Here is a 17,041-nt window from a genome sequence, read left to right as displayed (position 1 = left end):
TGACCCATGCACCTAGAGGTCGCCAGTTCAATTCCAGGTCAGGGCACATGCATAGGTTGTGGGCCTGGTCCCTGGTGAGGGGCATGCAGGAGGCAGCCAATCGATGTTCTCTCTCATGGATGTTTCTATCTCTCTTTTTCTTTCCCTTCCTCTCACTTTCAAAAAAAAAAAATCAATAAAGAAAAAATATTTAAAAACAAAACGAAAATCTATTGCCATCTTACTTCCCAGATAATAGTATAGTTCTTCACACTTGTTTTATATTGCCTATGAAACTATATTAGGCCAAAATTTAAGCTCTATAAAGGTAGATATTTTTGTTCTTTTGTATAGGAATAACATTCCAGAGAAGGCAGCAATATTCTAACAATGGCACATATGCCAAGTGTAGTTGATAAGAACCTATTTGGAAGGATACTTCTATGTAGAACAAGCACAGACTCCATAAACAGACCACCAGGCATCCTCTCTGCTACTAATGAGGTAGTGGGAGCTAGATTGGTATGGAATTTTGGGAGAGGTGCATTTGGTAAAAAGTGCAAAAAGTATGTTATTCACAAAATACTCCTCGATAATGATTTTAAATATAAAAAGTTATAAAATTTAACAAATCAAAAAACAGGGTAGATTTAGCTAAGTATGTTAATGAACACAGAAAATATTAGTTTACACACATATGCAAAATGAAAAAAAATCTAAAATTCACACTGTGATCTGCTACTAAAGCTTAAATTGATTAAAAAAATATATATATATGAAACTATAGTTCTAATTGGCCCAAGACCTGCATTCTGAGCTGCCCAAGATACTTTCTTGTTGTACTTGTTCTTTATGAGTCCGCAGAAATACTTTCTTCAGGTTTAAGGACTGGATGGGTAGTACCATCATTTGTGCTGAGAGATTCAGACATCTCTGGAAAAGAATAGTTCAAGTCAGGTATAAGAAGTGTAAGGAATCGGGGGCGCCGCCGAATAAAACAGAGAAGAGACTGGAGAGCCAATTAGCCGAATAAACAGGGATCAGGCTTTATTGGGTACACTCCGGGCGGGTTCACAGACTCCGGGGGTCGAGTCCTAGAAGCCGCACTCAATGTAGGGGCTTGTGTCTTTTATATCTGCCTGTTGCAGCTGGAATTTGTCCCTTAGGGTTTGGCCCTGCGGGGGTTATGCATGGAGCCTCTGGAATATGAATAGATAAGATGGGAGTTAATCTATAGGCTCCAGGCAGGCCGTTCAGGGTGGGAGACAAGGCTGAGCAAGGAGACAATGGTCGAGCACTTTGCCTGGTGCCAGTTCCCCAGGCCATCGGACAAGAAGATCCCTAGAGCAGCCAAGTGTGATTGTGGCCCCTAGGAGATACTTAGCAATGTCTAGAGATATTGTTGGGTCACAGTGAGGGTTGAGTATGCTACCGGCTTGCATCTGGTGGGTAGCAGCTGGATTTGCTGCTCCACACTCCACAATGCACATGACAACCTGAACAATGAAGAAATGTCAGCTCCAAAATATCTACATTGCTGTGGTTGAGAAAACCTGCCTTAGAGGAAGCTGGAAAAGAGTAAAACTTGTGCACAGGAAGAAAAATAGACTTTGTGAAAGTTTAAAGGATCTCCAATTTAAAAAAGAGCAGCTTCTGTCTCAAACTAGAAGACCATAACATAAAATAGATCCCAGGTTGAGAGGCCTGTATCTAGTTTCTATGGACCCTATACCCGAGAGTTAGGTGCATACAGTTGGTTAAATCAGATTGCTTTTCAATTATTTTCCTTCCTTTGTTGGGAACAGGTTATGTACATCCAGTTCAGAAGGAGGGGTTTATGTTGCTTGGTCAAAAGCTTTGCTTCTCAATCCTTCCCTCTGAAATGCTCACTTGGGTTTCATTCATTTGGATTTTTCCCCTTGTTTATATATTTGGACAATTAGATGCAAAGTTTGGAGTAGTTGTAGTATCAAGTAGTGTGATAGTGAGAGACAGTTCTCTTTACTTGTACTTAAAGAGGGAAGGAGCAGGAGCCAGATTCCAGATTTATTAAACATAAAATAGGTAAAGAGTCATTTAACTGCTTAAAGTAGCTTCATCAATGTCATACGATCAGGATCTGCTTCAATAATCTCCGATCCATATCTTATACTCTGAGATAGTTATTTCTCTGATCTTCTCTGTCTTTCATAGACTTACCTATTAATGGTTTTCTTTTAACTCTACTTCATTAAATTAATTATTTATACTGCTCTTGTTCAGGTTCTTGGGAGAGAGTTGACTTCTCTCTAAAGGAGTGTTTGAAAGAGAATAGCATCTGCACACTACCTTTTAAATGTTTTTCATACGCATTATGTTACTTTTGTATTTTAGTTCTTCAATCTATCTTAATCATTTGAATCACTGTTAGATTGCAGATCAGCAAACAAAAGCATTTTTGACTTAGAAGTAAATTTTCAAAAAGCACAAGAAAAAAAATCTTGCCTAGATATCATGTTAGAGCAATTCTCAAATGGTTTTATTGAGCTACAGTTATTAGTCACTAAAGGTGGTAGAAGCTTCTTTTATGGTCACACTCAGAGTATTCTCTGGGTCCTCCTTGTTCCACAGGCAGCAAGCAGTCATAAAGCAACAGATGGCCTCAGTTTAGAGGGTTAGTGGAAATTAAAGTTATCATGCAGCTTCTAGTATATGTCAAGGACTTTGTACACAGAAAATTTACTCTTCATAGTAAATTAGCAGTTCTAGGACAAAAATAGAAATACTCAGGGGTTTGTGCTTATGTCAAGGTCACTTCTACATGCAAGGTATATAACTTAACCAGCATACAATAAGTAGTACTTTGTAATTCCACACTATTTTTATTAATTGTATAATTAGTACTAGATATACAATAGAAAGAAATTTAAGAAGGATTTTAAGTGGTGAATATATTAAAAACTTCTCACACTTTCTATATATGATTTGATTTTATACCATTATCTTTGTATAAGAGCGAGAATAGAGTGGGTTTTCATTATGCTCTGTTACATCTTTTGCTTATTTTTAGCAAAATATTTTATTAATTAATAAATTAAATTAAACAGCTTAAGTATAAGATATAGCAGCTTAATTAATATAATTTCATGCCATCCTGTGAATGGTTGAAATGCTCACACGTAAAGGAAACAAATGTAAACACATTAAATACTTTAAGAAAATTAAAAGTAACAAATGTCTTTATTAAAAATTAAATTGAATGGTAGATAGTAAAAACAATATATGACAAAAAGTTTTTATGATTTAAAAGTTTGTCTCTTACAATTAAGGAGAAATCATTGGTGAAATTATTTTAAAAAGTGTCATTTATGTGAATGTCATTTCATACTATGTTTTGTATCTTTAATATAACTATTTTTCTCCCAAGAAACTCATTAACAGGAATTAGGGCCATAATATCCACATTAATATTGAGGCTAATAAATCACAGACTTACATGCATTTATGCGTAACCAATGGACATAGACAACAATGCTGGAGATAGGGTAGTGGGGGATCAGGAGGAGGGTGTCCATGGGGGAGAAAGGAGAAATATCTGTAACAAAAATAAATAAATTAAAAAAATTGAGGCTGTAGCCCTAAGAAAGGATATCAAAAGTAAATGTCCAATAAACTGAAGGCAAACTTTGATGAACAGTTTCTGGGAACCAGAATATGGTTAACTGAACAGTGGCACCCCAAATATGCCCACATCTTATTTCCCAAAACCTACTAATATTAGTTTATGGGGGAAAAGTGGCTTTGAGGATGTAATGAAGACTGTAAGGTTTTTATCCTGGATTATCCAGATGGGCCTGAAGTAAGTACAAAGATCTTATAAGAGGATGGCAGAAGGAGTCAGAGACAGAGATACTGATGTAGTTACAAAAGCAGAGAATGGTGTGATGTTTCTTCAAGATGTCACAAACCACAGGATACATGTAGTAACTGAAAATGCAAGGAAACAGATTCTTCTCTGTTGCCTGCAGAAGCATCCACGCTTCCTAAAGTCCTTCTTTAGCCGAGTAGGATTGATTTCAGACTTCTGAACTCCAGAAATGTATAAAAGAATGAATGTTTTAAACTATGGAGGCTATAGTAATTTTTTATAGCAGCAGCAGAAAACAAATACATCCAGATTTCAGAAAAATTGGCTTTTAAAATAAAAATAAGTTTTCCGGCTTAAAATTATTAGAGGAGTTCTCTCACTGAACACAAACATTTGATTGTGAGAATGGTATTTGGTCCTCTTTGAAAGATATTCATGAAACCCCAAAAGAAGTTACTCTGGATTGATGCTTAGTGGCCATTTCTAGTTTGAATTTTAGGGCTGTCTGTACAGGTAAATTAGTGCAGGTCAGAAAAGAGAAAAGCAGCAAAATGATTGGTTGGTGCTGTATCTAAGAAGGAATAGACTCATTGTTCATTGGTTAAAAATCCCCATTTACTTGAAAATGGTGAGCATGTTCGATGGGTCCATTTGCCACTCACTTAGGTAAGCAGCAGCCATGTTCTAGAGTGAGATTTCGTCCTTTAACATTTTGCTTTCTCATTACTCACTCAGGCAGGAATAGCCCCTGCTGTGTATGTTACTTACCACTTTATCACCCACATGTGATACATTGGAGAATGAAATGGGGTCTTATGAGTTACTTGGTTGGTATAACAGGCATTGAACTAGATGTGGTTAGACATCAGGCATGGTTTAACTACTGTTCTTCTCAATATGGGCATCTAAATTTGTAAGTTGTGATCTACATGATTCTGATGTTATCTTTTAACACTTTATGAAATATTGGTTTTACCTGGTACTCAAAGGGACCAACAAAATCATTAATTAAAAATGAGGCAATGCACACTACAGAGTGAGAACCACATATAATTTACTGTACAGCCAATACCTTGATTATAGATAAAACCACAGGTAGTAAAGAGGCCCAGGGGTTAACTAGTTTTCATTCTTCCACAATAAGTTTTGATGAAATCCTTAGTCAGGTATTATTATGGAAAATGTCTCTTTTCTTTGTTTTTACTCTCTTAGGTTTCTTTGCTTACATATTTGTGCTATTTCACCAGTTGTTGTCATTGAAAGCATATTTGTTGAAAACCTACCTCGTGGAAACTCTGTGACCTAGATGCACACACTGGAGTAAGAGGAAGCATGATCCTATCTCATGCTTTGTCATAGTCACTCAAAGTTTAGGTTTGATAATAGTGTCCACCTATTATAAGGAGGAATAATTTCCTCAAATTGAGAGAGAGAGAGAGAGAGAGAGAGAGAGAGAACCACAAATATTTAAGCATATTTAAATACACTTAAATATATACGAAAATATGTTAAGTATATTTCTTACTTCCTTTCCCCAGCTCTTCATAACATTTTTCTACCTATATCTTGGATTGGGCAGAACAGTTTAGGGATTTTGGCTTATAGTCAGATGGATGGCCACTCTGTCTCAACTTACAAAACCTTCCTTCTGACAATGTGCCAATGAGTAAAACTTTTTACACTGAGGTGCAAAGTTTAATTATGTAATTGTACCAAATAGCTTCATATACACTATCACCTAGTCAAATTTTCACATAAAGAAAATTAAAGTTACTCATCTGTTTTGAACAGTGATTATAGAAATGAAGAAACATAAATTAAATTTCAGTTTTTAAATATTAGGTGCCTCTCTTCTTCTTACTCCACAAAGTTATAACTGGCCAAGACAGCATTTTAATATGTATTCTATCATTTTAGTAGTAATGTTAAGAGCTCAGTGGTCTCATCCAGGTGAATGATCTCAACTTTAAAATGACCTTGATTGATCTTGAAAAGCATATTTTACTTTAACATCCTCATTACAACTCCCGATATATAAGAAAGACTTTAAGGAATTATAAAATTACCTAGAATCACCCTAGAGAAGGATTTCATAGTGAATTTTAATATTTTTGCTATAGTTGAGCTTGCTTTCTTTTATGAAGGCCAAGAATTAAAATCTTAAACTCATATCTAACAATGAAGTGGGCTATTTTATCTCATGCCAAATTATCATATTTTAAAGTTTTATTCATTTTGTATTTCAGTACTATTAATTTAGCATCTTTTATACTTGTTGACTTATTTTTTATTGTTGACTTATTTTTTTAAATTTATTTTTTATTATTGACTTATTTTTTATTGTTGACTTATTTTTTATTGTTGAATTTAGTATATTTATAATTGTTTTTTACTTAATGACTAATAGAATTTGTATATTAGTATTTTTAAATATTTTCATGTCAGAAAATTTTCTAATCAATGCTCTAACATTTTTTAAAAAAATGAATTATAAATAATCTAGAAAATTTACTTTTAAAAGAGTGACTCAAGTCCAGCTGGTGTGGCTCAGTGGTTGAGCGTTGACCCTGCACCAAGAAGTTGCTGGTTCAATTCCCGGTCAGGGCACATGCCCAGGTTGTGGGCTCAATCCCCAGTGGGGGGCATGCAGGAGGCAGCCAGTCAATGTTCTCTCTTATGGATGATTCTATCTCTCTCCCTCTCACTTCCTCTCTCCCTAAAATCAATAAATGGACAAAAAATAATTAAAAAAAAAAAAAAAAAGATTGCCTCAATATGTCTACCATGACTTAAAACAAAACAAATAAAACCATTTAGTCTGAGGGAAATCATGTTACTCCAATGGTAATTTATTAAAAGATATAACTAAGGGCTACAGAGATTTATATAGACAAAATCAGAATTCATGTGACATATGAGAAATTACTTAAAATATAACTTATGAAGGATATTTTTAAAATATTCAATAGTTTATTTGAGAAAACAAATTTAAGATTTAAGTTTCTAAATGTAAAAAGTGAGATCAGTGAGGTAAAGATTGATTATGTAAAAGTGATACTAAAAACATTGTAAGATTTTGGGGGGGGCAAAGATTTAATTCAATATATATTTTTAAATAAAAAAGATATTAACACAATGATTTAAGTGGCAAAATGCCAACTATAGATGGGTTGAATAAATATAATAAAATGCTACAAAAACTTGGACTTCTATTGGAACAGATGAATGACTATCTATTAAAGTAATTTTTCAATTACTTATGCAAGCAATAATGGATCTTTAAGTCACTCTTTACCTGTTAAGGATTAACTCTTCCTCAGATGGCAACCTCATTAAATATGTGTCACTATGCCATGAAAAACAGCATCCATTATATTTAGGTCTCTGATCCATTTTGAATTAATTTTTGTGTATGGTGACATAAAGCAGTCTAGTGTCATTATTTTGCATGTGGCTTTCCAATTTTCCTAGCACCACTTATTAAAGAGGCTTTTTTTCCCCTTCATAATATTTTTTTGGCTCCTTTGTCAAAAATTATTTTCTCTTATAGATGGGTTTATTTCTGGAATATCAGTCTTTTTAATTGATATGTCAGTTTTTATACCACTACCATAGTGTTTTGATTACTATAGCTTTGTAGTATAGTTTGCAATCAGGACTCCTATATCTCCAGCTTCCCCTGCCCATGACACTCAGGGCTACATTGGCTATTTGGGGTGTTTTGTTGTCCCCTACACATTTTAGAAATATTTTTTTCTATTTCTGTATTAAATCATTGGAATCTTGATATGGATGGTTTTGAATCTCTAGATGGCTTTGGTAGTATGGACATTTTAATAATATTTATTATTTCAATTCATGAGCTTAGGATATGCTTTCATTTATTTATTCTTCTTCAATTTCTTTTACTAATGTCTTATAGTTTTCAACATACAGATCTTTCATCCCCTTGATTAAATTAATTCCTAAGTACTTTTTGGATGCTATTGTAAATAAGATTTTCTTTATTTCTTAAAGTAACTCATTGTTAGTGTATAGAAACAAAATCAAGTTCTGTATGTTAATTTTATATCCTACAGATTTACTTAAATCATTTACCATTTGTAACAATGTTTTGGCGGAGTCTTTAGGATTTTCTCTCTATATATGATCATGTCATCTACAAAGAAAGAGAATTTCATTTCTTCCTTTCCAAACAAAATCTCTCTCTCTCTCTCTCTCTTTTTTTCCTTGCCTAATTGTACGACTTCCAGGAGTATATTAATAAGAATAAGAGTGGTGAATGTGCACACTATTGTTTTGTCCCTGATCTTTTAGAAAAAGTTGTCACTCTTTTTACTATCGAGTATGATATTAGCTAGGTGCTTATCATATATGACCTGTATTATACTGAAGGAATGGACAATGAATTTTGTCAAATGCTTTTTATGAATCTATTGAGATAATTATATGACTTTTATCTTTTATTTTATTAATGTAGTATATCACATGTGTTGATTTACATACATTGAACAGTCCATATATCCCAAGGATGACTCTCACTTGATCATGGTGTATGATCTTTGATGTGCTATTGAATTTGCTTAGCTATTTTTTGTTGTCGTTTATTTTATTTTCCATCAACATTCCCGGCCTCTATACCCTCTTCTACCTCCACCCAAATTTTTAGTTAAAATATTATTTTTGTCAGTCAATTAACATACTTGCAACAGTACTACTTCTAGTTAGGAGTAAAAAAGAAACAAAAATAAAGTAGAAGATGATGAGATTTGAATCCTAAGTATATATGTTTGTGTCCTAGTCCTGTAAAGATTAAGGAATATGAACTTAAAAAAGGAAGAAAATAATCATATTTGTCTTTTTATCTGAACAGATTAATAAAAAGTATAATATGACTAACTCTATCAAGGTTGTTGAAAATTCAAATAAAATTAAATAAGATAATGCTTTTGAACTCATTTGAACAATGATAAAATTTATATAAACATATATATATATAAACTTTACTATGTATTTCTCTCTCACAGAAACATATACACAAGGAGAGAGGTGGGGGGGGGAGGAGGAGGTATCCCTTATTCCTATTTTTAATATCTTCAACATATAAAGGGAAGACATTTCTACATATTGTCATACAGTTTCTAAAAACTGGTAAATGTTTAAAATAAGTATAAATAGAATCATTAACCCAGCCGGTGTGGCTCAGGAGTTGAGCGTCAACCCACACATCAAGAGGTTGCTGGTTTGATTTCTGGTCAGGCACATGCCCAGGTTGTAGGCCTGATCCCCAGTGGGGGGCATGCAGGATGTGTCCCATCGATGTTCTCTCTCCTTGATGTTTCTACCTCTCATTGATATTTCTATCTCTCTCTCCCTCTCCTTGCCTCTCCCTAAAATTAATAAAGAAAAATAAATAAATAAAATCAATAAAAAAAATAAATAGAATCATTAGACAATAGATGTTTCAATGATAGATATAAGCCATGATTTGGAGAAAATTTCTTTGAGAGATAGTTTAAGATGCTTAATATAGGATGAGAAGCATAATATCTAAAATGTGTAATTTTTTGCCTAAGAAATTAGGCTGTTGAAATAAGAAATCAATATCTAGAGTTGTTTTTCCCATGGCCAGTTTGGCTCAGTGGTTCAAGTGTTGGCCTGTTGACCAGAGAGTCCCGGTTTCAGTTCCCACTAGGGGCATATACCAAAAAAATAAAAAAATCTAGAATTGTTTTGTTTTAATCTTCTTTAAATCAAAATCGATTTTCTTTTTTAAAACAGAATAGACTTTATTTATTTCTTTTTTTCTTTATCGATTTTAGAGAGAGAGCAAGGAAGAGGGAGAGAGAGAGAAAAACATCAATGACAGAGAACATTGATTGGCACTTCCTGCATGCCCCCCATTGGAGATTTGGCCCCAACCTGGGCATATGCCCTGACTAGGAATCAAACTGGCAACTTCTTGGTGCATGGGTTGATGCCCAACCACTGAGCCACACTGGCCGGGCCAGAATAGACTTTAAAATAGCATCATTAAATATATTTGGCATGTAATATGTTAAATTAGTTAGAGTAATGAATTTGTTATGAATATGTGTTTTGTCAATCAAATAAAAGTCACAAAATCTTGGTATTGCAAAATTTGCTCCTTTCTGATGTAACATATACTGACATGTGATATAAGATATAAATTGCTTTTCTTTTCATGGACTATTTTCTAGATTCTCTTGCTTGCTTTTACTGTCATTGTGAAATTAGCTCATTATTGTCTTAATTTCACTGTTTGCTTACCAAAATTATGCTCTTAGAAGCTTATTGAAGTTCAAAGTCAGTCTAAGTTTTATTTTTCTAATATGTGCCAGTTAATTAGTTCACTGTCAACAATTTGATAGATGTTCACTTCCAAATGCCTGTCTTTAGATCCCCATTCTCTGGCACCCTACTCACTTCCAAAAGCAATAGTGCAAATTCTGAATTGTTTGCTATTTTCAATTCTTATAAATAAACTGGGCGGTCAAGTACAAGTCAAAATGAATTGCTATTGTCAAATGTATATTTCCTCAGCATTTTATAAAGAACTATTGTTTATTGCAATAAATGTAATATTAATTTTCATACATAAATATGAGCTATATACTTTATAAGATATGAGGCAATGTAATAAAGTTGATAAATATTTCAAAATTGAAACAATCCCCAGTACCAAGTTTTGTCTCACATCTAGATGGAGGAAACTTTTGCTAAAGTGTGTTAGATAGGTTATGCTGTGGTTATCAACCCCCCCATAAACCCACACACAGACACACACACACACACACACACAAAACACACACACACACACACACACACACACACACACACACATTTTAGAGGCCTAGAAGAACAGATCAGTTTTCTCTCCCAACACACGCTAATTGCACCTGTTCTTATTTTCCTTCATTTCAGATATAATACTTTGAATATATAATCTACTTGGGCAACCAAGCATACTGATTTGCTGGGACACCGGAATTTCAATGCTGAAAGTGTCAAATCCCAGGAAAATAGTTGAGTTAGTCACACTAAATAATACTCTATCACAACAAGTAAATCCATTTTACATACAATTATTTTTCTATTTTATGAATAAAGTTTGAAAATTAATGAATGTTGAAATCTATCTGTAGACATCCACAGATTTTTGAACAAATATTTGTTATTTAATCTTTGATTTCAATGGGAAGTAAGAGAAAAAATATAGCTTATAGCCTGGCTGGTGTGTCTCAGTGGTTGAGCCTTGAACCATGAACCAAGAGTTACAAGTTTGATTCCCAGTCAGGACACATGCCCAGGTTGTGGGCCAAATCCCCAGTGGGGGGCATGCAGGAGGCAGCCAATCGATGTTCTCTCTCATTGATTTTTTTTTTTTTAATCCTCACCCAGGGACATTTTTGGATTTTTTATTTTCAGATAGAGTGGGAGGAAGAGAGAGAGAAACATCAATGTGAGAGAGACACATTAACTGGTTGCCACCCACACGACCCCAATGGGGGCCAGAGATGAACTGCAAACGAGGTACGTGTCCTTAGCAGGAACCAAACCTGGGGCTCTCTGGTCCACAGGCCAATGCTCTAACTGCTGAGCCAAACCGGCCAGGGCTCTCTCATTGATGTTTTTATCTCTCTTGTCCTCTCCCTTCCTCTCTCTCTAAAATCAATAAAGAGAAAAAATGAAAAAATATAGCTTATTTTTAAAACATTAAGTATTTGGAGAGATTAAAAATTAATAGCTAGGTGAGCACTTTCATATAAACATTTTTTGAATCTCTATGGGTCCAAATACAATTGTTGAAGAAAAATTATTACCATGTTACCTGAGTCATTGTAGAATTTGGGGTAACTTAATATTAGAAGAGAACATTCATTCTACTGGAAATTCACGTCATTGTAAAATAGAGGCCATTTTTTAATAACTGAACTCCACAAAAAACACCAGCCTTGCTATACAATTTATTCTGAGTCATTAAATAGTCTATTTAAGTTTATGAGAACTAAGAAAATAGTGTTTTAATAGGCAGTGAATAGTATATCATTTACCATGTCCACCTGAATTCAGAATGACTAATTTTCCTTCATTAGCAGCATTTTTAAAATTCATACTCAGAATTTGCTTTATTGAAAATCATTTTTCTTGAATAAAGTAGCACTATTCAGAGAAAAGTTTATGGATTCACGATCAATTTAATAAATAATTTCCTACAAAAATATCATTATATGACTATCAATGATTTAACGTCTTTCACCATATGACATTTATCTCTTAGGAATAGTGTTTATAAATATGATTCTCCCAATAAACTGAAATGAGTCCACCAAAATAAAACTAATTAGTAAGAAGAATCATGCTATATTTTCATAATTTCTCATTTCCTTGGCTGCTAAAAAGCTTAGAGCTATTTGGACAAGATGTTTTAGTTCATTTGTTCAAAAGTCTTTACTCTTCCATATCACCATTTTACTTTGCTCATGTTGTAAACCTGCTTTAAGTGTTATTTTATATATTAAAATTTTTATTTTGGCTGTGGAATGTGTGTATGTGTATAAATTCTCACATAGATGCACAAGTCATGAATGAGAGGTCAGATTCAGAAACAGACTGCATTACATAACCTCTGTATGTTTTCTAATAAAATAAATTGCTCCTAAAATGAAAGTTGTTTACTCAATGGCAATTTATTGGTGTTGCAATAATTTAAGAGCTCTAATTTTCCATCCCCAAAACCACCTGTAAATGCAAAGTTTGTCTAAAGTCAGAATACCTTCACAATGTCCTCATTCAGGATAGAGGAAGCCAATGGCTGATAAATTGTTCTGACTTCCCTTGAAACCTATTGTGAGGGACTTTTTGTTGTTGTTGTTAATCCAGAAAAATCCAGAGCCTGTATTTGTCTCTATGTAATAGTAAAAATAGCAGCATCAGCACCATAGCACTACTGGGAGCAGAGACCCATATAATTTTTGTCATTCTGGCCTCTGTCATCATTAGGCAGCATCTACTCCTTACTGGTCCATCTCCCGCAGAGTTGTTAGAGAAGATGTGAAGTCTTATTTTTAATGGCTTTCTCACCCCTGAGTATGCCAAACAAATGAGGGTTGTATACATCTGTGCAGCTGCCTCTGATTTTCTTAACTGGAAACACACACCCACAAACAAAACAAAACAAAACAGAAACCTGAGATTGCTTATAAACTAAGGTTTTTCAGGGATTTTTGTTTGTTGTTTGTTTTAATCCTCACCCAAGAATATTTTTCTGTTTATCATCAGATAGAGTGGGAGGGACAGAGAGAGAGAGATACATTGATGTGAGAGAGACACATCGACCTGACCAGGGCTGGGGATGAACCACAACCGAGGTATGTGCCCTTGACCAGAATTGACCTCACGATTCTTTGGTCCGTGGGCTGACTCTAACCACTGAGCCAAACCAGCCAGGGCTGTTTGGTTTGGTTTTAAGTGAAGAGATGACACTACATGTTTTTTATCATAATATGCTACTTTAAGTTTATTTTGTGCAGTCATAAATTCTAATGTATTACATTTTTATGTAAATGATGAACATAAGTCCAGTAAGACACATGTCCACTAACAATGAAGGTTAGTTGATGCCATTTGAAGAATCAAAATTCTTCCTTAGTACAAAATGTTAAAACTTTTGGTGATATCAAGACTTAGAAATATTTGATAGAATTATACTATGTTGGTAGCCATTTAATATAATTAAAGGATGATTTTTTTTCTGATCATTTCTAATCTTTAGTATTGACTCCAGTTAGCTGTGTAGTCATTTATTAATTAATACATAGACTTATACTTTAAGAATCATACTTTGTCTATCCATTAAGAAATTGTATTGTGAATCCAGGTAGAATGTTATTATGACTTAAAACAATTAGAACGAAGTTCAATTAGTGTAGTAATCCCATTAAGGGAAATGTCAGATGTTAGTGATTCCTTGTGCCCTGTGAAACTGTGCTTCCCACTGCCAAATTTGTGGAGCATTTGCTCAGTGGAAACTCACAGAAGTAGAAATAATTTTAAGATACTCTCTAAACAGAATATATGGCCCTAGGCTCTCTCCAAGGCTTACATTTATCTTACTGGATTATTTAATCCTAAAACCTCAGTAAAGTACCATGTATTAAACATTATGATGGCTTGAATGTGACATGAAATTGTTTAAATTTAATTAATTTCATTATGGATATAAGCAGTTATGAAATCTATCTTTCAAATACTAGAGAGTACCATAGATAGATCATCTTATTAGAAAATATGCCTTGATTACATTAAAATATTTTCAAATGATTTAAATTTTTAAAAACCCAACAAATTCAAATAGTACCTTGACATTTCATTATGCTAATCCTATAGGGACATATGTGTTTTAAATAGCATGTCTGTTAATTTATACCATGGTTACTTTTAATTTAAAAAAAATTATAGCCAATTAAACAGAAGATTGTCAACTACAGTTATAAACTGAGGAGTGAGTCAAAGCCAAAAAAATATTACATAGACATTTTGAACATGAACGTGATGAAAGATGGTACAGAAAGAGAAGTTGAAATAATAAAAGAAAAACACAAAACATGGGTTAAAAGGTGTATCCTACAAATTTCTCTTAATTGGTAGTTTTAGAAATTAGCTGTGCATCTTATCCACCAAAATATACACTGGAACATTTCAGTAAAGTATATGTATCATTTTCCGTTACTTTCTTTTTTTATTATGTGTGCACTCCATGGTGCACAAAAAATTCATGTGGGTTTCTGAAGAATGTTTGCTTTATTCTCCTGTACCCCTGTTGTTGCGGATCTGTCAGGGGTGATATTTACCAAGCTGTAGTTCCTCATTCTCCTCAATTTAAGTATGTGTGGCAATTGGGATTTACAGGTAATAAAATCAGATTTGCAGTTTTAATTTGCCTGAATCTCTTCAACATTTAATAAGTAAGTATTCATTTTCTACTCACACAAAATATTTTATCTCTAAACACAAAATAAAAAATAAATTTAATATTCTTATTTTCTGATTTGTTCCCTTAGCGGACATACGCTAAGTACCTACTACACTTCAGGAATTCTTGGCAAAAGTAGATTTACAGTTGTTTGTAATAATACAACTAAGAAATAATAATATAAGAATATACTCAATGTTTTCTGTTCTCACAACTGTAAACCTACTTTTGCCCCACCCTGTATAATTGTGAAGAAAGTGATAACTATTTTCTATTCTCATAGATCTATTTTTTGGACGAGAGTTATTGGGCAAATATAGTGATAAATATATAATTGTAAATGCAAATAAAGTGTTTCTACAGAAAGCAGTTTCCTCCCATGACTGCTCATAACTAAAGAAATTGTTTTTAGTAGAAAAAAAGAAAGAAAAAAAAAATATGAGCAATTAGGAGAGTAAGTTGGGAAATCAGATACGTTTTCCATGATAAAATGACCCTTGAACAGAGATATGGAGAATGAGGCCAGGTAAGGAGTTGGAGAATTGGGGGAATTATACGTAAACAAACAAATAAATGAAATAAATGAAAATAAATGAAATGTATAAAAGATACAAAGTTTCAGTTATACAAGATAAATATGTTGTAGAAATCTATTGGACAACATAGGTCTATGATTACTATTCTTCTATATAATATTTAAAATTTTGCTAGAAGAATAGATCTTATGTTAAAAGCTCTTATCATAAAAATAAAAAAATAAAACAAACAAAATAAAGAAAGGGGGTGTGAAAATTTTTTCAGAGGTTATGGATAAGTTTTTTATATTGATTGTGATTATTGTTTAATGGGTACCTACTTATCTCCAAAGATATCAAATTATATATATTTAACATCTGCATGTTTTTGTATGTCAGTTATATCTCCAATAAAGCTGTTGAAAAAAATAACAAAACAAAAATACAAAATTAGAAGAGTTGAATCCTTTGAAGGCCTGGCTGGAACTCTGAGAACAAGAGTTAAAACAAGGCTTAGGGAGAGAGAGGGCAATGCCAGAATTAAAATGTTGGTTTATATATTTAGAATTGTATTCTAAAAGGAATAGGAAATCATTGTGGGGTTTGACACATTAAAAAATAATAATAATAAAAGATCAAGTAGAGACATAGACTGGAGAGGGTACACACAGTAGAGAGTTCGTGGTAATCGTCTTGTGAGGTGATAGGAGGGAGTTCTTGTTTATGAACTGTAACAGAGAGCAAGGGATAGAGGTCAGCAGCAATTCTAGTTTTTTGACTTTAACACTTGAAATAAGTCTACCACAGATTTTATTAAATATATTTTTAATTGTTTTATACATTGGCAGTTTCTATTTCAAAATCTATTTTGATGAACATAATTTTCTGTTCTTTGATTACATTTTGAATACACTATTTGACTTAGCTTATGCAAATTAATCCACAATCTTAAAACTGTATGGTACTCCAATAAATTCTGTCAAGGAATATTTCCTCTGGCAGTGATATTTTGGCATTATAGTTTATCAACAATCAGCAAATTAGTGGATCTGATATGCCTGTTCACAACTAATGGCTTACTGTATTCAACTATAGCAGCTGCAGTTATAAGACTACTATTACCTTAAAACTGAGTGGAAGTAAACTAACAATTAGTCTTTGAAACAGAAAACATGATAATTTATTTCATCGTGCTCATAAAATGGTATTCTGGAGAGTTAATAACCCCTAATGACAGAAATCGTTATCGGTTCATTAAGCAAATCACACTCAGGACCAAATGTGGTAGTAGAGAGCAGTGGCTTGTTTATGACATTGTTAATGATAAAAATAACTTTAGAGACCACGTTATAAATACTTACTATTTTACAAAGGACACAAACCAAACAAATAAGAACAACAACAACTGTGGTTAAAGCTGTTACCTCAAACCGTTGGTCTGGGGACTGTTTAGGGATTGTGTTGACTCAGTGGTTTTAAACCTTGACCACAAATTACGATCACTTGAAGGAGCTTTTAAATGATTCTTATTTTTCAACGTCCACTACAGAACAAACTGGAACTGTAGTGAGGTGGACACAGGAGATCAGTAAAGGCTCCCCAAATGTGTTTAATATGCAGATTGAGAATCATGACCTACGGTTCATGGACTTCAGTGCCAACATCATTTTTGTGCTTGATTTTTGTTTGTCTCAAAGTAGAAAA

General features: G+C 33.4%; 1 protein-coding gene across 1 annotated transcript in view; it reads left to right on the top strand.

Annotated features, from left to right (window-relative positions):
• Positions 1–17,041, top strand: part of EYS (eyes shut homolog) — a 1,629,530-nt gene that overhangs the window by 287,175 nt on the left and 1,325,314 nt on the right. Inside the window, 1 exon segment of the mRNA XM_036248740.1 lies at positions 14,593–14,758. Coding sequence (XP_036104633.1) covers positions 14,593–14,758 — 166 coding nt within the window.

The sequence above is a fragment of the Molossus molossus genome, unplaced genomic scaffold (assembly GCF_014108415.1).
Source record: "Molossus molossus isolate mMolMol1 unplaced genomic scaffold, mMolMol1.p scaffold_m16_p_8, whole genome shotgun sequence".
NCBI lineage: Eukaryota > Metazoa > Chordata > Mammalia > Chiroptera > Molossidae > Molossus > Molossus molossus.
This window is presented reverse-complemented; position numbering and strand designations above follow the sequence as displayed.